Genomic DNA, 22029 nt, shown 5'->3' on the forward strand with positions numbered 1-22029 from the left:
AAGGGATAAAGCAAGAGAAAGAGTCCACAATCTTACAACAGTAAGTAATCCTATCAACAAAGGAGTATGGAACCTCCAACCTGAGACCCAGGGAGAAAACGTTGCCATTCCTTTGGTAGTCACTTTGTTCTGGCAAGCCTCCTACTTGCTAAATGGAATGCCCACTTTATAATGATCATAATGGATTGAAAGCTATAAAATTAGATTCTGGCTAGCAATAGCTCTTTATTACTCTCCTTTACCACAGTGTGACTTCATTCTCAGATCTTGCCTTAAGGAAGACTCATCCACAACCTCTAAGATATGGGTAAAGTAGGATAATAAACAAAGACAAATCAACCTGCATTTTCATTGTGATCTTTTTCCTCAAAATATCATTTGGTATGATTACAAAGCAGCCAGTTAGCATTGAGGTCACTGTTATTTTATCAAGGGCAGATTATATGAACTACATGGCAGGAATAAATGGTTAACCACAAAAATAAATAGAAAGCATGGTAGAAAGAGAAGAAATGAAGGTAGGTGTGAATGCCACATGTACGTATGTGTATGTGCTCCGTAGCTCAGTCGTGTCCGACTCTTTGTGACCCCATGGACTATAGCCCACGAGGCTCTGCTGTCCATGGTATTTTCCAGGCAAGAAGACTGGAGTTGGGTTGCCATTTCCTCTTCCAGGGGATATTCCCAACCCAAGGATGGAATCCACGTCTCTTGTATTGGCTGACAGATTCTTTACCACTAGTGGGAATGCCATAGCATTCATCAACTAGAACTATCAGAGGAATATAATCAATACACTTGAATCAAAGAATAGGAACATAAAGGTAAGAAATATGTATTGTGAATGACTACTGTCATGAAAACATTGGGTACAAGAATTAAGTACAGTGGAGTAAACACAATATGATTAAAGTCTTAGCAAATAGCATACATTATGTGTGATACCAATAGCCCCTTTCTAAATCCAATTATGGTTTGGAGCAATATTAGAAAGCATAATATAGACAAAGCAAGACATACAAGAAACCTTTTATTAGGAGTAGGACAAGCATGGAATGGACTGTAAGGAGCTGTTTTGTTGATAGTTCATGTCAATATATTTCAGTTAGCAGGTGATTTAAGCAATGACTTCAGGGTAAGCTGCCATATGATTCTGAGCAATTAGGAGACACCCCTATCACACTATTCACAGACTTTGGGTCACTTTAAGTCTTTTATGTGCCAGATCTCAGAACCAAAATTGAGTTGGCATGGCTTCTCTCCTCTGACAGAAATAACAGCAAAGTATTACCTTCTGTCGGATACAACCAAGTGACTAACTTTCACTTTCTTTCATTACCTTCTGTAGCCTGGAAGGTCACTTCCATCAGCACCTCGCAGCACCTCTGAGAGGTGTCCAAGAGGAGGGAGGCATTCGGGCCCTCAGCACAGAGCATCTGTCCAGGGTATAGACTTTCCAAGTTTGCATGACTCTGACCCAAGTCAGCGTGCAAAATACTGAAGGCGCACATTCATGCCCCTCTTTTAGATGATTCCTGCGTCCCAGGTTACTCTTATCTATCACCCGGAGACTTTCAAATGTGGTTTTCTCCTGCCAAGTCTTGGGTTATCATTTCTCAAATTTCTTGTTCGACCTTTTATCACTTCCACATCACAATGCGAGTCATCATTTTCCCACCAAGAAAGTATGGGGTGAAGGAGGGAAGGCATAGGGCAGCAAAGAGAAGATGATTCAGGCATTAATGCCCAAGTCTAGGTGAGGATATGTAGTGATTGGAACACTTGCTGGCAGAAATGTCAAATGCTGCAGCCAGTTTGGAAATCGGTCTGTCAGTTCCACAAATAGTTAAACATCAAGTTACTATATGACCAGCAATTCCACTTCTAGGCATAAACCCAAAAAAAATGAAAACATGTTCACACAAAAACGTACACATGAATGCTCATAGCAGGATTATTTCTAACAGATACAAAGTGCAAACAAATGTCCATCAAAGGATGGACACAGAAGTTGGGACATATCCATACAACAGAATGGTATTCTGCGATTTAAAAAGGATGAGTTACCGATACATGCTACAACATGAATGAAACTTGAAAACAGTGAAAGAATCAGTCATAAAAGCCCCCGTATTGCATGACTCCATTTATAAGAGAAGTCCAGAAAGGGCAAATGTATAAAGACAAAATTAGGCTAGTGGCTCCTAGGGCATGGGGCTGGGTGTGGGGGAGGGGGAAGAAGACTAGGTTTGACTGTTAATGAGGATGACATTCCTTTTAGGAGGCACAAAAATGTTCTAGAATTAAATCATGGCAATGGTTGCACGATACTGTGAATATCTTTAAAACTCTTTAACTTGTACACTCTAAATGGGTGAATTATATCATATATGAATTATATCTCAATAAAGCTTATTTCAATAAAAAAAAGACACTGCTTTTCCAGAGGTGAAGTAAGACAAACAAAAGAGAAAAAGAATTTTCAGTCTTCACGGTTGCCCAGAAGAGTCTGAAAATCATCCCAAGACCATTTGCTTAAGCAAAGTTCAGTGGAAAAACATCTAACATTTCTGTGACCTTCTTTTCTAAACTTTCTAAGTGGCTTAAAGAGAGGCTGCCCGGGAAACTCCGAATGGAACCTAAAAATATTATCTCCTGTCTTTATAAACACTGGCAACGCTAATGAAGTGAGGAGCCGCAGACCCCAGGGATGGGACATCTCACTCAGGTTGGAAGCCCGGGTGGTGTGTAAACTCACCCTGAGGCAGGCAGATTTGGGCCAGGGAGGTGAATATCAACACGGTGGAATGGAGGAAAGATGAACGAGGAACCAGGATACATAAAGCAGAGCAGGAGTGGCCACTGTTCTAAACATCAGTAAAACAACCTCTTTTCAAGTCAAGCTCCCTGTCCCGTTCTGCTGACCAAGTTTGGACAAATGAATGAAACTCAAGACCAACTCCCCTTGCCCACCTTCCTTTCCACACACAGTTTTGAAAGAGGACATGGGGAGCCCTGCTGTTTATCACTCCTTACCAGGTCTAAAGCAGAAGTATTGTCTTTATCATCCCTACTCTCCAGGGCTCACCCAACTGTCCAGGCGTAGTTATGTCCTCCTTAGCTCCCCACCAAGGTTCTGTTGATGCTTCCTGAGAAAAAGGATGTCACTCTACTTTGTGGCCCCAATACCCTGTGCAGAATAAGAGCTCAATATGTACATGCTGATAGATAAAGGACAGGTCAAAAGAGCTCTAACCAAGGTACTGTTTCCCAGGTGGCGCAGTGGTAAAGAATCTACCTGCCAATGCGGAAGATGCAGGAGACACAGGTTCGATCCCTGGGTCAGGAAGATCCCCTGAAGGAAGAAATGGCAACCTACTCCAGCATTCTCGCCTGGGAAATCCCATGGACAGAGGAGCACGGTGGGCTACAGTCCAGGTGGTTGTAACAAGTAGGACATGGTTGAGCATGCACAACCAAGGTAGACCCCAAACCAGTGCAATATTTAAAGAGATGGGAATAGCAGACCACCTTGCCAGCCTCCTGAGAAGCCTGTATGCAGATCAAGAAGCAGACGTGGAACAACAGACTGGTTCCAAATTAAGAAAGAAGTACATCAAGGCTGTATATTGTCACCCTGCTTATTTAACTTATATGCAGAGTACATCATGCCAAATGCCAGGCTGGATGAAACACAAGCTGGAATCAAGATTGCCAAGAAGAAATATCAGCAACCTCAGATATGCAGATGATATCACTCTAATGGCAGAAAGTGAAGAACTAAAGAACCTCTTGATAAAGGTAAAAGAAGAGAGTGAAAAAGCTGGCTTAAAACTCAACATTCAAAAAACGAAGACCATAGCATCCAGTCCCATCACGAAAAGGGAAGACAAATTAGGGACCGCAATGTACTTATGATGGTCTCTACAATACAAGGACTCAACTCTGGGGCCTGAAGGCATTGACATTAATCTCAAGAGAAGATGGGATAAATACAGGAGCTGTTTAGAAAATAAAGTGGACGGACCTGTGACTAAGCTAAATCTGAGGGATAAATGGTCATCTCTCAAGAGGTTCCTCCTCTTCTGCCAGTACAGGATCCCCTGGGAGGGAGAGGGGTAGGAGAGAGAGTTAGAAGGGGGTCAGGAGGAGGAGAGAGGAGGAGAAAGGGGATGAATTGACAAGGAGATTTGATTTCTTAGAGTTCCGCAGGCTGACTCTACTACTGGACTTCTTAGTTCTATAACTCAATGAATCCCCTGCTAAAATTAAGCCAGTTGAGCCAGGTTTCTGCCACTTGCAAACAAAAAGAGCCTTGACCAACATAGGGGTTAAGTCACAAAGCAGGGAGTGAATAAGAAACTCCCTACTTTCCAGCCTGGGGACCTTGGAGTAGAGGGTAAAGGTAGGTTTCCTACAGAGGCAGGGGAGCAAGTGATGACCTCAGGGCTACTGAGATGTCCCTGTGATATCCAGGGGAAGTCTTCACAGAAAAATATACAGAAGGGACTTCAACGTATTAACCATTAGTGATGAGACTAAACTGCTTCCCCACGCAGCACTACTATTCTTACTATTCTTTAATTTACACATTTTCTTTCTATCTTTTTTTTATTGGAGTATAACCACTTCACAATATTGTGTTGGTTTCTGCTATACAATAAAGAATCAGGCTATAGATAGGTGTGTGTATATATATGTATCCCCTCCCTGTTGAACCTCCCTTCCACCCCACTCCTCAATTGACACATTTTCTTTAAAGAGATGTATTATTTTTATAGTGATTATTACAAAAAAGTAAACAAAGCTTCGTATATATGTACACATGACAGAGTACACAAAAGATCCGGCTTCTCAAAGCAACTAAAACAGCACAGATTCTCTCTTGCCTTTCCAACAGGTCTTTCAATCTGTTAAAGGGAGGAAAGAATGCTTAACTTTCACTGCCCATTCTGTCATAAACACTGGGAAACTTGAGAAAGGAAGACAGTAAGTGATCAAAATGGGAGAAATTCAGAATCACATTTCAAACTTTGTATCCTTTGCCCCCAAATCTCACGGGGTTCTCATGCCAGCACGCCTAGGAATAGTAGTCACTCACTCAGGTGTGTCCGACTCTTTGCAACCCCATGGACTGTAGCCCACCAGGCTCCTCAGTCCATGGAATTCTCCAGGCAAAAACACTGGAGTAGGTTGCCATGCTAGCACGTCTAGCCTGAGTCCAATTTTTGCTTCACCAGTTGAAGCAGAAGCAAAAGATTAGTCTCGAAGTCAATAGATTTATTTTCCTATCAAACCTGCTCTTTCCCTTTGGACAGTGTCCTTAAACATTCCCTTGAAATTCTCTTGCTGCTGCTGCTGCTGCTAAGTCGCTTCAGTCGTGTCCAACTCTGTGCAACCCCAAAGACAGCAGCCCACCAGGCTCCCCTGTCCCTGGGATTCTCCAGGCAAGAACACTGGAGTGGGTTGCCATTTCCTTCTCCAATACATGAAAGTGAAAAGTGAAAGTGAAGTTGCTCAGTTGTGTCCGACTCTTTGCGACCCCATGGACTGCAGCCTACCAGGCTCCTCCGTCCATGGGATTTGCCATGCAAGAGTACTGGGTTGCCATTGCCTTCTCCTAAAATTCTCTTAAAAGGCTTAAAAGTTTTGTCTTCTGTGATAGAAGCAGAAGTATAATAAAAAACAAAAATTACTTAGACTACTTCTGAAATATCTTGAAAGGTATTTGAAGGGAGAAGCAATTCGCAAAGTCCTTTAATAATGGATTTCAGAGTTAAATTTTGCCATGGCTAATCTAAATCCCTCCTTTTCTCATTTTTGTCCTGTTTTTTTCTTGATCTTCAGTGGATCTAAAGAACAGCTGGTTAAGTCCTCAGTGATACTTTAAGAAGAGTTAAGGCTACACTAATATTTAATCTTAATCGATTTTATACTTAGTTGCAACTCACTGCTTACCTGAAGCCTGATGTCTATGGATGGCAATGAAGAGGCCATTTGGCAGGAAATGTTACTCAAGCAAGGGGAGATGAGTAGATACCCCATGGAGCACTTTATGTTCTAGCAACAGTAAGGTCAAATATGTCCTAATTGTGGAACGGCTGTCAGTGTTACAAGAAAGCTGCTTTCTTTGTGTCTTTTACAACTTAAAGTTTCTAAATCCTCCTTGATACAAAAATAGGTAGAGGGCAAAACAAGGTTCCTTCCATGCCATTAAAAACTTGTGAGATCAGGAAGGAATTTTGAAAGGGCAGATGGAAAAGTGATTAATTGTTACTAAAAAAACTAGACGGAATTTCCCTCCTCCAGAGCCCAGCAAGTAGGGCTGGGAGATGAGGTGGCCCTGGGGAAATGTGGATGAATGTTCGGCGGCTGGAGGCCTGGTCCCAGGGCCCCTCACCCCTGCCTTTCCCAGTCCTGCTTGGAGACATTTCAATCCCATTCTTCTCCCAGGCTCTCCCTCTCAGCTCCTCAGCAGCAGTCCCACATCACATTGAGTTTAAAATAAAGAAATGCTTTTCCTAAAGAATCCGCACACAAATAATCTCATTACCCCAGTGCTGAGGTTTATACAGCAGACGTCTTCTGCCAAGAAAAAAAAAAAAAGCACTCTCCGCTCACTCACATGGAACAGCTGTGAGGAGAGAAATGGTATTTAATTCATTGTGAAATATTCAACAATGGCTCCGCTGCACTTTTAAAAGCCTTTTGATAGTAAAAACCCACAGAGAACAGCCCATCCTGTGTGCTGAAAAGCAGCCTCCCCACAATTAGTCCCTCTATTCAGCGGTCGGAGAGTCTGTGTAAACTTCAGCACGTGCTGCCCACACTGTAGAGAGCTTCAAGGGGATAAACCTTTCAGGAACTTCTCAGGGTGGAGTCAGGTTCAGCGACTCGGATTGGTGAAGAAGCGGGAAGGGGCACCGGGAGGGCCAAACTTTGGTGACAGACCCTAAGCAAATGCCAGCGAAAGACACCATCCTCCACGGCAGCTTTACGAATGCCCTTTTGTGCCCTTGAGGAACCACTGCTGGACCAAAAGAAACCAGAGAGAAGGGTCCAAAATGTAGACCGCGGACACCCATTTCCTCCGGCAAGGTTTTTAGGAGTTTCCAGTTTGTGGGGAATCTAGGAAAGCGTATATTATCTCATTCTACAGGGTGGACATCAGCCACCAGGAGTGAGGTGACAATGAAGAAATGTTTGGGGACTTACCTGGTGGTCTAGTGGTTAAGAATCCACCTTCCATAATCTACCTGCCAATCCAGGAGTGAGTGTTCGCTCAGTTATGTCCGACTCTTTTCGGACCCCATGGACTGTATCCCACCAGGCTCCTCTGTCCATGGGATTCTCCAGGCAAGAATACTGTGAGTGGGCTGCCATTTCCTTCTCCAGGGGATCTTCCCAACCCAGGGATCAAACCTGGGTCTCCCATATTGCAGGGAAATTCTTTACCACCGGAGTCACCACGGAAGCCAATCCAGGAGACTCGGGTTTGATCCCTGGTCTGGGAAGATCCCACATGCTGTGGAGCAGCTTTGCCCATGTGCCACAACTACTGAAGCCTGAGCACCTAGAACCTGTGCTCCACAACAAGAGAAGCCACACAATGAGACACCTGCCCATCAATACTAGAGAGTAGCCTTCACTCACTGCCACTAGAGAAAGCCCACACAGCAACGAAAACCCAGCACAGACATAAATAGATAAACATCCGTAATTTAAAAACATATTGGGCAGCAAAGTTTGTATTATAGTTAAAAGCATGGGCTTTGGAGGAAGATCTCAGTTTAACTGACCCTCTTCCCACCTTCCAGAAGCACAGTGAGACTAATTGAGGGAAGTGACTTGACCTCTCTGAGCCTCATTCATCTCATCTGTAAAATGGGAATAATATTGCCCTTCTAAGGAATATTGTAAGAGTCAAAAAGACCACACATGTGTGATCCTTAGCAGACAGAAAGTATTTAATGAATGGCTATTATTCTACCTCTCAAATTGGTCTAGAAAGAAAGCAGGTCTTTTCCTGGACTTCCTGTTGTTGTTCAGTCCCTCAGTCATGTCCGACTCTTAGAGAGCCCATGGATTGCAGCACACCAGGCTCCCCTGTCCATCACCAACTCTCAGAGCTTGCTCAAACTCATGCCCATCGAGTCGGTGATGCCATTCAACCATCTCATCCTCTGCCATCCCCTTCTCCTCTTGCCTTCAATCTTTCCCAGTTTCAGGGTCTTTTCTAATGAGTTGGCTCTTCACAACAGGTGGCCAAAGTATAGGAGCTTCGGCTTCAGCATCAGTCCTTTCAAAGAATACTCAGGATTGATTTTCTTTAGGATTGACTGGTTTGATCTCCTTGCAGTCCAAGGGACTCTCAAGAGTCTTCTCTAACACCACAGTTCAAAAGCATCACTTCTTCAGCGCTCAGCCTTCTTTATGGCCCAATTTTCACATGGACCATACATGACTACTGAAAAAACCATAGCTTTGACTATACGGACCTTTGTAGGCAAAGTAATGTCTCTGCTTTTTAATATACTGTCTAGGTTTGTCATTGTTGGACTTCCTCCAATAAGATTATTTAAAATTGAAGCAGAATGAGACAGGAACTATTTTTACTCTTCATTCTAAATTTTTTAATTGATCAGCAGAAAAGCAACAAGGAAGAGAGATAAGCATAGATATCTCATTGAAAAATCTGAGGGATCTGGACTATGTTGAAAACAAAACAATACAAAAATATCACTGTCAACCAAACTTTGCATCATGGTAGGTTGATTTTGCTGTTCAGGTACTTTAATTGTTCAAAGTACATAATACTGATGAAATGTCTATTTCACAACAACTTTTCTATTATTTCCAGTCTTGTCTCAACAGACCAGGAACAGGATACAGGCAGTTCAGCCACTTTCATTATAAAATCCAATGTTCAGTCTATCAGCGGGATGCAGGCTGTCTGTCGGTCCCGCTTGGTGAAAAATGTCCATCTGGGCTGACCAACAAGGAAATGCAAGCTGTCTCGGCTGCTCCAAGTTGGTAACCAGGGTGGGGCAATTTGAGACCCTGAAAGTGGTCTCCACTTGTCTAAGTTAGTTTGTGGCAGCGGATGTCATAGCCAATGGTTCCACCAGAAGGCAAAGAACAAATTAGGGTGAAGATGCCAAAGGGCAGCCAGGATCGGAGACAGTGCCTGAGGAGTGAAGGACCTCTATGTGCCATCCTAGTTTCTGTATCTGTTGTGGGACGGGGTGTTGGCTCAGGATTTCCACCCCCTTTCAGAGGCCCCGTTCCTCCAGCTCATTTTTCCCTACTGCATGAGACAGCGATGCTGGGGAAATCTCCCATGCACTGGCTAGTCCTTGAGAAACAGATCACAGTGTGACGCCCCTAAGGAGTCATCCTAAGGGCTCTGACCCATCCCACCTGCAGCTCCCAGTAGACACCACAGGTCCTACTTCATGGGTACTTGGAAAGATCACTCTAAGGAGCATGCAGTAAAAGGGGAGTGTTTAAAAGGAAACAAGAGTGAAGTGGCTGGAATTCAGGCATAGCATCCATGCCCAGTGTTTCCAAGACCATAGGATAGAAACCATTTCCAGATTTAAAGACTGTCTCTTGGAACCGACCAGAGTGGTGAGAAGGGGTTGATAGGAAGGAAGCTTTAGCAGGGAATTCAAGTGAGTTCAACAAAGTGTGCTTGGCACACTCGCCAAGTACAACAACATAAGTGCTGCTGGGGCTACAAAGGAACCTTTTCCCTTGGCAATTCTTAACCTCCCGGGGGAGGTCAAATCACTTTTGAGAATCCAAGGAAAGCTACAGACCCTTAGAAACACCCTTGCACACAACTTCAGAGAGACCCCGTGTTTCTGAGACATCTGCATCAAGCACCCTTGCTCTATGAGACTCTGCAGGCTTAAGACTCAGCGTAAGTTGTCAGGATTGATTTTTTTTAAAAGCATGTATGAAGCAGGTAAGAAGTCACACAACAGCTGCGAAGGCAACTAGAACCCTGGTTCTGGGATGTTGAAAATCACTGCCTCTGTTTCTCAAGGTTTAGTTTAGCAAGTCTGAGGAGGTACAGGAAAGACCCGTAGGACACCTCAGGCATTGGGAGTTTTGAATTTTGTTTTTTTAATGTCACCTTCAAGGATGAACACAAATCCTAAAGATCTGCAAGAAAATCCAAAAGAGTCAAACAGGTGGTGACTGACTCCAACTGGGGCTGTTGGGGAGCCCAGTGGGGAAGGCACCCGCCACTCCTCATTCTCACAATGATAGGGGTGGAGGGATTGGTCAGCTCACTGGGCCACTGTAGGCGGGGCAGAGACCGAACCAGAGTGGATGGGCCTGTTACACGGGCAGCCTGAGAGAGAGCCAAAGGTTGCCCTCTGCATCAGTGGGAAGGTAATTTCTCTCAGAGTGCAATTAGGTCTCATGTTTGACCTATGACCTCTGGCCCATGAGATATTTACGATCTCCAGACAGCCAGCCTAGGGGGCAAGTGAGTGAAGATGGAAGCTAAAGGCATTTAATAGGAGGAGGAGGGAGGGGAGGGAGGGGAGGAAGGAAGGAAGAAAGGAAGGAAAGCGGGAGGGAGGAAGGCCTTGGTCAGTCTGAAGTTATCTATGAAATCGTGAATTGACAGCCGTGCTTTGGTGCGCACCATGTCCGCCTTCAATACGGTTTTCTGTTCCTCACCGTAATTCTGGGAGGTAGGCATTATTCTATCACATATGAGGACACAGGCTCAGAAGGGGTCAGTGACGTGGCCAGGGTCGCACAGCTGGTAGGTGGCGAGACTAGAACGTGGGCCCAGGCCAGTCTCAACTCCCTTGTTCATTTCCCAACCGAATCAGTGCGCACGTGCACTCCACAGAGCGTTCGCCCCCTTATCCATCCCGCTATCTTCTCTCGACCCATCTAGAACTCCCTCCAGCCTCTTGCAAAACTGAATCTACGCCCACAATCTCTTCTGTTCCAACGGTCTCTTTCTCAAGCCGGGCTCGGGGCAGTCGTGCTTCCCCTGATCGAATGGAGTGGCCGAGGCCGCGCGCTCGTCTTTTCTGTTTCCTCCGCGGGAGCTGCGTCTTGCAGCGTGTCAGGACGCCCTGCCTCCCTTCGGGCGGATTCGGCGTGCGCCCGCCTCGCTGGCAGCGCCGGGGTTAAACCACCGGCCTGCGGAGCAATGATTTCTGTTTTATTTCAGCAGGGGAAGTGTGTGCCGGCCTGATTAGCCTGATGGTTTCCTCTTTTCCCATAACCTCCAGACCCCCACGGCCCAAGTGTTTACTCTCTGAAATAAAAAATCTGCTGGTGTTTTTCTTTTTGTGTGCTCGTGTATTTTGGGAGGATTGCAGAGGAGGAAGGCGGGGTGGGGGGGGTTGAGGGACGCGGAGGCGGGGGCGGTGGGGAGGGGCGCCTCCCCTCGTCCCTGCCCCCCAGCGCGCCTCTCCCAGCTGCAGCTTTGAGCTGAGACCCCTGGCCACAGCGCAGGAAAGAAACTTATTAATGAAGGAGCTGGGTCTCTTGCTTCAGCAGCTATAAACACAGCGAACATCTGGAGAGAGTAAGTCTCCAGGCGGCCAGACGCTGAGAACAACAGGCTGCCTCCGCGCATCCCTCCCCCGCCCAGCCCCCTCCCCTCGCCGGCCGCCAGCCCCCGCACCCTCACCCACCAGCACTTCATTCACCGAGGGCGGCGGGGTGGGGAGGGGAGGGCTGACGCCAGGCGGCCTCCACCGGGGTCCCCAGCCCCCGCTCCCCCCACCAAGTTCCCGAAGAGGGGTCAGACAGCTTGAATCCAATAAGAATTCCGTGCCCCAGGGACCTTTTCCCAACTCGGACCAAATATTTGTGGTTTGAAAAAGTTAAGAGAACTTTTTTCTCCCCAGCCCCCTGGGACTCCCAGTGCAACGCTGTTACTTCCTAGGATTTTTGAGAAGAGGCCCTGGAGGACTGCCAAAGAGCGCACGCATCCCCGTTGTAATTCACTAACCCCGGCCCAGGTTTCTCCCACTCGGTTCCCTTCCCTTCAGAGGAACTGCAGGGGTGTTTTACATTTAGGAAGGTCTTTACAGTCCTTCCTGCCCTGGGCTGCTGGACTCTCTAGCCCGTAGCTTCTCTTTCTGGTCCTCACCAGGCTGCCTTCTCGTTTCTCTGTAAACTGGGACACAGGAAAGGAAAAATTGACAGGTGTCAGAAAACCAGTCTGGGGCTGGATGAATGTGGGCAAGACTCAGGACTTAAGGGTCGGGCACCAGGTTTCTTTGGGTCACTTAAATTCACATTCAGATTGTGGTGTAAGGAAAAGGTAGCATCTGTTGATCACATACTATAACACCTCTTGAAGTAGAAATATAGCACTCTATGTAATAGCACAAGACTGTTTGAAATGAGTGTAATGATCGGACCTGTTAAAGGTTAGAGAACAAGATCCCAGGTGTATTCTTGCTCTTTCCACCAAGCCCCCTAACCCAGGGGTCCCAAACTCTGGGATCTAATGCTTGAAGATCTGAGGTAGAGCTGATGTAATATTAATAGAAATAAAGTGCACTCCAAAAAGTGTAATGCACTTCTATCATCCTGAAACCATCCCCCACCCCCCAGTCGAAGGAAAAATTGTCTTTCATGAAACTGGTCCCTAGTGCCAAAAGGTTGGGGACGGCTGCCCTAACACTTTGCTAGGACTCAATACCTTTCAGCTTATATTCAGAACTTAATCTGAAAGTGATGGTAATCTGCATATGAAACAGCACTTAGCTGGAAGGGATTGGGGGTGAATAAGATGGATGGGACAATGTAACATTGGCAAATGGGAGCAAATTCAATCTATAGCCAGAGAAATACACTTCGCTTATGGAGAAGAGGTTCAGGCATTGGTAAAAACCTCATGATCAGAAGAACAAAGTGATAGAGCCAGAGTGTAGGCTAGTTTTTGCATATGGATGCTCTTCCCAATGCACTCCTAGCTGGAGGCAGACCTGCTGGTCTTTCCCCAAGCCTCTCCTAGCCATTTTTTGGTCCTCTCGGAGATGGGATGCAGGTGGGGAGAAGGTTTCCTGCATCAAGCTTCTGGCAGTGCTATCCCCTGGAAGCAGTTTGTCCAGCAGCTTGGCCCCAACTGTAGCCCCTTCCATGAAAGGCTAAAACCTGAGACAGGCTTACAGCTTCCCTCTTCCAGACACAACTACCAAGTCAGATTCTGAGGTCAAAATTTTCCCTGAGAGGAATGGTCCATATTACTACATTCCAGACAAATGTATGCATGCACACCCACACACACAGGATCAGAACTGTTTTGAAGAACAAAGAACCTAGAACAGCTCTTTTCAGAAAAGAAAACATACCCTGAATGAGGAAAGAACAGATATGTGCAGCAGATAGAGTTTAAAATATCATTTTTTTTAAACCACAGGGCCATCTGAGATGATCAGCTAAAAGAACAAGACTGCTAGGAGAATAAACATCTCAGAGCAAGGTGAATTTCCATTTAACAAGTCTCTCTGGCATTCCCTCGATATTCGCAACACTTAAAAGCCAAGTCAGAGGCATCTGTTTTTCCTGCTGAAACTTCCCACCTGGTTGTCGATAGCCCTTTCCAAACACTGGTCCAGGTTTGATCTCTCCCAGCCGCCTGGCCGTCTGGCTCGGGAGGGACCGTGAACTCAGACTTTCAGTACAGTCTCCCACTTGAACTTCTGAAGTTTATTTGGGAAAGACACTCTTTTATTCAACCCTTTTGCTAGTAAATGTGTTTTAGAAATTTTAGATACTGTGGCAAGATTCAAAGTCACACACTTAATGGTTAACCTTTATCTCATAAATGTGATATTTCATCTAGGGATCATTTCATCACATCACATAAATGTAGTCTCATATACAAATTTGGATAAAAGTTGCTAAGAGACAAGGCATGAGTCTTCCCCTTTCTCTCTTCTCAGTTTCCAGGGCATGGCACTGGCCACCAAAAATGTTCATCCCATCACCGGGTCACTTTCTGACTCAACAATACACACACATTTCTGGATGCTTGGGTACTTCAGGACAAAGAGTTACAGTGGCAAACATTCATATCGTGCTTGCTTAGTGACGGCGCTGCTTTACGCTTGTCATATATTAACTTGGTGGTTCCCAAAGTGTAGTCTTCAGACCGGCAACAGCCATAGCACCACCTGAGACTTTGAGAGAAATGCAAATGTTGAGCCCTACCCTAGACTCACTGAATCAGAAACCCTGGGGATAGAACCCCCACAACCTGCATTTTAACAAGCCCTCGGGTGACTCTGAAACACTTTGAAAACACTGGTTTAGATGGGGAAGTGGAAATATAAAATAAGTTGTCTAAGGCAACAGAGGAAGGGCTGATGGGCAGATCCAAGCAATCGGTTCTAGAGGTTGGAGTCTTCACAATAGACTTCACCTCTCTTCTCAAGAATGAGAAATAAGACTGGGTAGATGAGGTTTTTACTTTGACCCAGGACCAAAAACTTTGCAAATTGCATGATCCAAAAAGAAAAAAGAAAAAAAAAAGCATTGTCTCTAATCAAATCAAAGACCACGGTAATGAGGCCATAGGTCCGTTCCCATGAGGGTAAGTTGGGTTTACTGTGTTCTGAACCTGCAGATGCTTTCCAACTCAAAACAACTATTTTGCAAAAGTGAACTTTGGTCAAAGAACACCTGTGTAAGTTTAGCTGATTCAAGACAGACCCATCATCCCTGAAATGAAAAATGCTTTGATAATATGTCACTCTGAAAGTGTGTCATAGTTTCTGATACACATTATTATTATTCATGGTCATCAGAGCTATGAGGTTCAAGTCAAACATGGACAGCTATCAGTGGATGGGAGGGACCGCGGTCGTGTGGCCTGGGTGCTCAGTTGGGTCTCTGATGTCACTTTTCTGGTTCCCAGTGGAAAACAGGCATTGCATGACTCCATCTGGGTCTGGGCACCACTCTGAGCTTACTGTCTGTGTCTAAAAATAGTTTGCCATTTCTACTCCATCCCTTCCGTGGGGCCATGGATGGGAGCTGGTCATGACAGTAAGAGGCAGTGCAGTGTTAGTGAGTTCTCAGAGACGGGAAACAAGAGACTGACATTTACAAAAATGCTTCTTGCTTCGATGATTGAGAGAAAGGGCTGAGGTGGGGGGACAACATAGAAGAAGGGAACAGAGGGAAGGCAGAGCCAGTGGGCTCCACTCCAGTCAGACTATAAACAGTAACAGACATTTCAGCCGTGTCTCGTGTAAGGGGCTCCATTGATTCACCAGGCTCCCCGACAGAGGGATGAGGAGAGGCTAAGATAGAAAGAGCCCATTCATTCATGCAGAACCCCACTCTCGGTCCCCATTGGCTGTCGCTAATGGCTTCAGGCTGATGGGAAGGAGGGGGAAGAGGCGAGCTGGAGGAGGAGGTAGAAATGAAAGAAAATGATGACTACAAGATTGTCATGAAGAGATGTACAGCTGCACAGGCAATTGCATGCAAATGTGGCTTCCCTTTTTAGCTGTAGAGTTAATGTCCTCAGATTCATCTCTTTTTCTCTTTCATGGTATCTGCCCCTCCCCTTCTTTTCCCTTCCCATTCATCTTTCAGTCTGTTGTCCTAGAGTTCCTCTCTCTCTCTACTAACACCCACTTTTCTATTTCCACACACCTCTTCTTTCTTCCCTGTCACCAGCTATTCTGTCCAACTAATTCGTGACTAGTCTGGATTGCTGAGTATTCTGTCCCCATCACCTGATAACCTCTCCCCCGCTCACATTTTCTCTCAGCTTTATTCTCTCCCCCTCCTTCCTCCCTCCACTCTTCTCCTCCCTCTGGGCCTCAGTCCCTTTGGGGAATAGGAACAACATTCAGAGGAAGGACCCTCATCGGTCCTCGATGGCCCCTCCTGCCGGGCAGCCCAGGCACTGACAGATGCGTAGTCCTGACAGAAGAAGAGCCTACATCCCTTCTCAGAGCACAAATGTGAGATGGAAGCAGGGCTGGGGAGTGGCTAGGAGGACGGGAAGGAAACTGAAGTTATAAATAGGATAAAAGAAGATGAAAAAAATGGTATTTTTTCTCTCTTTTTTTCTTAGTCAACACATCTCCAAGGAAATGCGCTGCAGCTGGAGAAATCATCGATTGGTCCATGTCTTCATCTCCCTTCCCTGTAACCCCAAGATCTCCTTCCAAAGGACACCCATCACTGCGGAGGGCTGGACCACTGCCCAGAAATAATCACTGCAACCCCTTCCTTCATCTGGACAGCTCAGAAGCCAAAGGAGGGGCTGGGAAGGCTCAGGGGTTTTGCCAGATATTTCCATCAGAAGAAGCCTAGGATACAGGGAACTAAAGATATCACGTTCACCACCGAAGCACCACATCCTCATAGAAGCTGGCTAGAGTTTCTGAGCTGCAGCTGGTGACAATCCAGGTCATTTTAGGATTGGTTATCATATGCCCTTATCTTCCCATCCTACCCAAGAGCCACCAATCTAGGAGACTCCAGCTTCCTTCTTAAAGAGGTAGACTGTGGAAAGTAGACTCTATTACATGACTATCAGTCCTAGCATTTTTAAAACAACTGCCCCCTAAGCAACCTAAATGTCCATCAACAGAGGAATGGATAAAGATGTGGTACATATATACAACGGAGTATTACTCGGCCATTTTTTGTTCAGTTTCTCAGTCGTGTCTAATTTTTTTTCTCTTTGTGACCTCTGGTCTGCAGCAGGCCAGGCTTCCCTGTCCTTCACTATCTCCCAGAGTTTGTTCAAACTCATGTCCATTGAGTCGATGATGTCATTCAACCATTTCATCCTCTGTCACTCTCTTCTCCTCCAGTCCTCAATCTTTCTTAGCATCAGGGTCTTTTCCAGTGACTATTAGCCATTAAAAAGAATGAATTAATGTCATTTGCAACAACATGGGTGGACCTAGAGATTGTCATACTGAGTGAAATCAGACAGAGAAGGAGAAGTATCATATCGCATCCCTTATATGTGGAATTTTAAAAGAAATGAGATAAATGAACTTACAAAAGAGACTCACAGACTTAGAGAAGGAATTTACAGTTGTCAGGGGGGAAGAATGGGGGACAGGGATAAGTTAGGGGTTTAGGATGGACATGTACACACTGTTGCATTTAAAATGGATAGCAACAAAGATGTACAGTATAGCACAGATAAGTCTGCTCAATAATATGTGGCAGCCTGAATAGGAGGGAAGTTTGGGGGAGAAAGGATACATGTATATGTATGGCTGAGTCCCTTCACTGTTCACCTGAAATATCAAGGCATTGTTTAATTGGCTAAACCTCAATACAAAATAAAAAGTTTAAAAAAATAAAATAAAGAAGCTTCCTCCTGAGGTTCCTAAAAATCTTCACAGACATTGTCTCATTGGCCCTGAAGTAAAATCTCTTACCTTTGAGAAACTTGACAAGGAGGAGATTGAAAAATCATCTTCACTTATTTATGTACTTCTTAGCTAAGAAAAAGATGGGCCATGTCTTTTTCTGATGAACATGAGGTATTCTGATTTGAAGGTACAAGTGAGTGTGGAGATGACCTCAGCTACTAAGAAGACGTATTAAGTAAATGGAATAAACTATAAATTGGTAGCACGCAGAAGCACCATCCAGAGCTGAAAGCGTTAAGGCAAGGCAGCATTAATCTCTGTTGCATAGGGAGATATAAGACTTCAAAGCCTAGTGGCGTGAATGGATTGAAGAATTATACAAATATAGACAAAACCATTTTGATCTTTTGCTTACACAAGCAAAATCTTTTTTCTCTTTTTTTTTGGTTTAGATGTTTAAAGGATCACTTTTTCTCATCTCTTAAAACTTTAAGTCCTTAAGTCTAACCTGTGAACAACTATAAAATTCTCTGTGCCGCCTCATGAAATGGGTGAAGAGCCAAGACCTGTGTTTATCCTTGGAGGGACCTGAGATGCCAAGCAGAAAGTGATGGCACACATGCTATCCTGTCTGAGACCAGAGGCAGTGCCAAGGAACACCGCCAAGATCAAGGGCTGTTGAGTCAAGATAGGGAACACAGGGTCAACGTCATCCTGCCCAGGAGGAGAGCCTGGCAACTGCAGACCAACTCCCATCCTTCTCAGCCCCCATCAAGTGTTACCACGTCTCACGCTGTGTCTGTCGGTGTATTTCAGGTGAAAGATACAGTGTAGGCAACAAAACAAACATTTCCTTTATTTCTCCAGTATTATAAAAATAACTTGCCTTAAAGCAGTGTTCTCGGGTAAAGAGATATGGAGCAAAAAAAGTTGCATTTAAGTTAGTTTCCAGTGGCTTTTCACACTATGCACTTCATTAGAACAGAGGTTGAAGAATTTGACTGCAATATGGGAGACACAGGAGACGTAGGTTCTATCCCTGGGTTAGGAAGATCCCCTGGAGGAGGAAGTCACAAAACCCACTCCAGTATTCTTGCCCGAAAAATCCCATGGACAGAGGCACCTGGCGGGCTACAGTCCAAAGGGTCGCAAAGAGTTGGACATGACTGAGCAGTAAATACACACACACAACATGTAAGCATCCTGAAATTTCTTATGCCAAGAATTCGTCCTGGGAGAAAACAAATGCGGCTTTTTGGTATCTGGATATATTATCATAACCTGATCTCTTGAGAAATTGAACTTACTGTCAGAATCAATCATTTCAGGATCCCTAAATTAAGGTTTTACATTTTGTATCAAAAATAAACAAACAAAAGTTAGCCAGTTAGCAAGGACCAATGGAATTTGTGAGAAACACAATGACTCCGGCACAGTAGAACTGGGGTATGGACTTGGAATTTGTCTGCTCCTTGGGAGAGTGGATCCTGTTCACCAGAGGGCAGCACTGTGAGCAGCAAGTCAGGACTGAAAGGAATTCTGAGGAGAGGAGCTTCTGTGAGGAAGAGTTGAGGAGAGAGGCAGCAGATGAGGAGGAAGAAGCCAAATGCGGCGCAGGGCAGAACAGAAGAGGATGATGGAAAGAGAAGACAAATGAAAGAAATTACATCGTGTAAGAAGACTGACTATAGAGAACAAACGTATGGACACCAAGGAGCAGAAGGAGGGTGGGATAAATTGGTTGATTGGCACCTATATATATATATATATATACACTGTTGATACTATGTATGAAATAGGTAGCTCAGGTGGTGAAGAATGCCTGTGATGCAGGAGATCCTGGTTCAATTCCTGGGTTGTGAAGATCTGCTGGAGAAGGGAACACACTCCAGTATTCTGGCTGGCAGAATTCCATGGACTGTATAGAATTCCATGGAGTCATAAAGAGTCGGATACGACTGAGCAACTTTTACTTTCACTTCACTTCATGAAATAAGTAACTAACGAGAACCTGCTCTATAACTCAGGGAATTCTACTCAGTGCTCTGTGGTAACCTAAATGGGAAGGAAATTCAAAAAAGGGGATATGGGTATATATACGGCTGATTCATTTTGCTGTATGATAGGGCTTCCCACGAGGCACTAGTGGTAAAGAATCCACCTGCCAATGTAGTTGGATTCCTGGGTTGGGAATATCCCCTGGAGGAGGGCATGGTAACCACTCGAGTATTCTTGCCTGAAGAATCCCATGGACAGAGGAGCCTGGTGGGCTACAGTCCACAGGTCACAAAGAGTTGGACACGATTTAGCACACGTGCACACACACACACACAGAAACTAACACAACACTAAAACAACCGTGCTCCAATAGAAATTAAAACAACAACAAAGGCTGACTAGTCCACACACCCTCTGTCCATTTGGTTCACACTTCATAATTAAAAATCTTTTAGGTCCTTTGTTAAACAGCCAGGTTTTAGGGGTTAAAACCCCTAAAGGCAAAGTGGAGAGAACTATATACAAAATGAAGACATAAGTAAAGAAACCTCGCGTGGGCCCCTTCCTAGAGCTTAGTCTTTCTGTCGCTGGAAAATAAAGTCATTCAAAATGACTGAAAAGTTCTGGGACTTCCCATAGAACAAGAACACCCAGTACCCACATAAGCCAGGGCTGCTGTGAGGGCAGATGACACAGGATGCAGCCCGCACCCAGTTGCCTCAGGCCCTCAACTCCACCCTCAGTCTCAGCCTCCATTTACGTTCCTACCTGAGCCATAGTGCTCAAGGCCGGTGGGCACTTCCTGAGTAGCTGTCTCTTCCCAGAACGGGTAACAAGCTCTTGGTGGATGATAGGCCGACTGGAAACCACAGGCCATCCGGGGATCTTCATAAGAGTTGAGAGGTCCCTGCCTCTGTGGCCAGGAAACAAAAGGAAATATATTAAGATTCCTTAATGGAACAGTAACTATCATCCATAAGTAAGAATTATTCATAGATAACAAAAGACTATTTTTTAAACTAATTTTTATTGGAGTATAGTTGCTTTACAATGTTGTATTAGCTTCTACTCTATACCAAAATGAACCCGTCATATGTATACATATATTCCCTTCCCTTTGGCATTTCCTTTTCATTCAGGTCACCACAGAGCATTGAGAAGAGTTCTCTGTGCAATACACTATGTAGAACCAAATATTGATCACTACCCTCCCCCATCCAAAAAAAAAAAAAAGACAGGAATGGGAAAGGTTTCTGACTTGAACTATGTATACAGTTATTTTCATGCATTTCCTCAACCATTTGAAGAACTTTTTAAATTTTCAAATAAAGATCCATGGTTAATCACAAGGCAGAACCTTGGTCATCTTTATATAATCCTGGCTTTTGTCTTTTATTTTTTTTACTGTTACCTTAGTCTATAAAAACACCATGAAAGATATTCTTATAAGACATTCCAGTATCATAGAACCAATAGGTGACAAATACCAAAGAAAAAAACAAAAAAATGTATTTACTTAATAAAATTGCTCTTTGTTAGTTAATCAGTGTGTATAAGTTTTATTTCTTTCTTTTTAAAATGTTTATTTATTTGGCTGTGTCAGGTCTTGGTTGAGGCACGTGGATTTTCCGTTGCCGGGCGCAGGCTTCTCTGGCTGCAGTACATGGACTCAGTTGCCCCAGAGCACGTGGGATCTTGGTTTCCCGACCAGGGACTTGAACCTGCATCCCTGCATTGGAAGGCAGATCCTTAACCACTAGACCGCCAGGGAAGTTCTGTGCCTAAGTTTTAATGATATTGATAGCTAGATTAGAATTTTCATTTTTCCCATTTGGGCCCTTGTTCAATTCTCTATTAGTTTTTGTAAAATCCACAAAATATACTCTCTAAGAAGGACAAATACAGTATGTGGGAGACCATGGTTTGCAGCGCTTAAGGCCCCATTCTTTGAAGCCAGGGATACATAGATTCAAATCCTGGCTCCATCACTTACTAACAGGGACCTAGGCCTGTTCTTTTATCTAAACCTCAGTTTACTCAACTAAAAGATGGGAAAAATAATACCCTCCTCATAAGGTAGGAGGAGTGAATGGAATAATGCGTGTAAGAAAACAATACTGGATAAAGTTTACTCTGGGGCTTTTCTTCTTCCAAGTGGGTTAAAGGTGCTGAGAGTGGCATAAGACCCTGGGACTGAACGGGGTCACATCGTCTTCCTATATGTTTGGGTGCTAAGTCACTTCAGTCGTGTCCGACTCTTTGTGACCCTGTGGACTCTAGCCTGCCAGGCTCCTTGGTCTATGGATTCTTCAGGCAAGAATAGTGGACTGGGTTGTCATGCCCTCCACCAGGGGATCTTCCTGATCCAGGGATCAAACCCATGTGTCTTACATCTCCTGCATTTGTGTGCTACGTGCTTAGTCAGCCAGTCGTGTCCAACTCTTTGCCACCCCATGGACTGTAGCCCACCAGGCTCCTCTGTCCATGGGGATTCTCCAGGCTAGAATACTGGATTTGTAGGCAGGTTCTTTACCACTAGCACCATCTGAGAAGCTCCAAATTACTGTATATCAAAGGCTCATGCCCTCGGCTTCTGTTACCAGGCAGCTCTTGTGAGAGCCACGTGAATATAAACAGAGCAATGGAGTTTGGGACCAAGACTGAGGAAAATCATCATCAA

General features: G+C 44.8%; 1 protein-coding gene across 3 annotated transcripts in view; it reads right to left on the reverse strand.

Annotated features, from left to right (window-relative positions):
* The window catches only part of ETS1 (ETS proto-oncogene 1, transcription factor), a 138739-nt gene that overhangs the window by 88710 nt on the left and 28000 nt on the right, over positions 1-22029 (reverse strand). For all 3 annotated transcript variants that reach the window (XM_006072376.4, XM_006072374.4, XM_044943561.2), the window contains one exon: positions 20118-20262. In XM_006072376.4, coding sequence (XP_006072438.1) covers positions 20118-20262 — 145 coding nt within the window. The remainder of the gene's footprint in view (positions 1-20117; positions 20263-22029) is intronic.

This window comes from Bubalus bubalis, chromosome 5, assembly GCF_019923935.1.
Source record: "Bubalus bubalis isolate 160015118507 breed Murrah chromosome 5, NDDB_SH_1, whole genome shotgun sequence".
Classification (NCBI taxonomy): domain Eukaryota; kingdom Metazoa; phylum Chordata; class Mammalia; order Artiodactyla; family Bovidae; genus Bubalus; species Bubalus bubalis.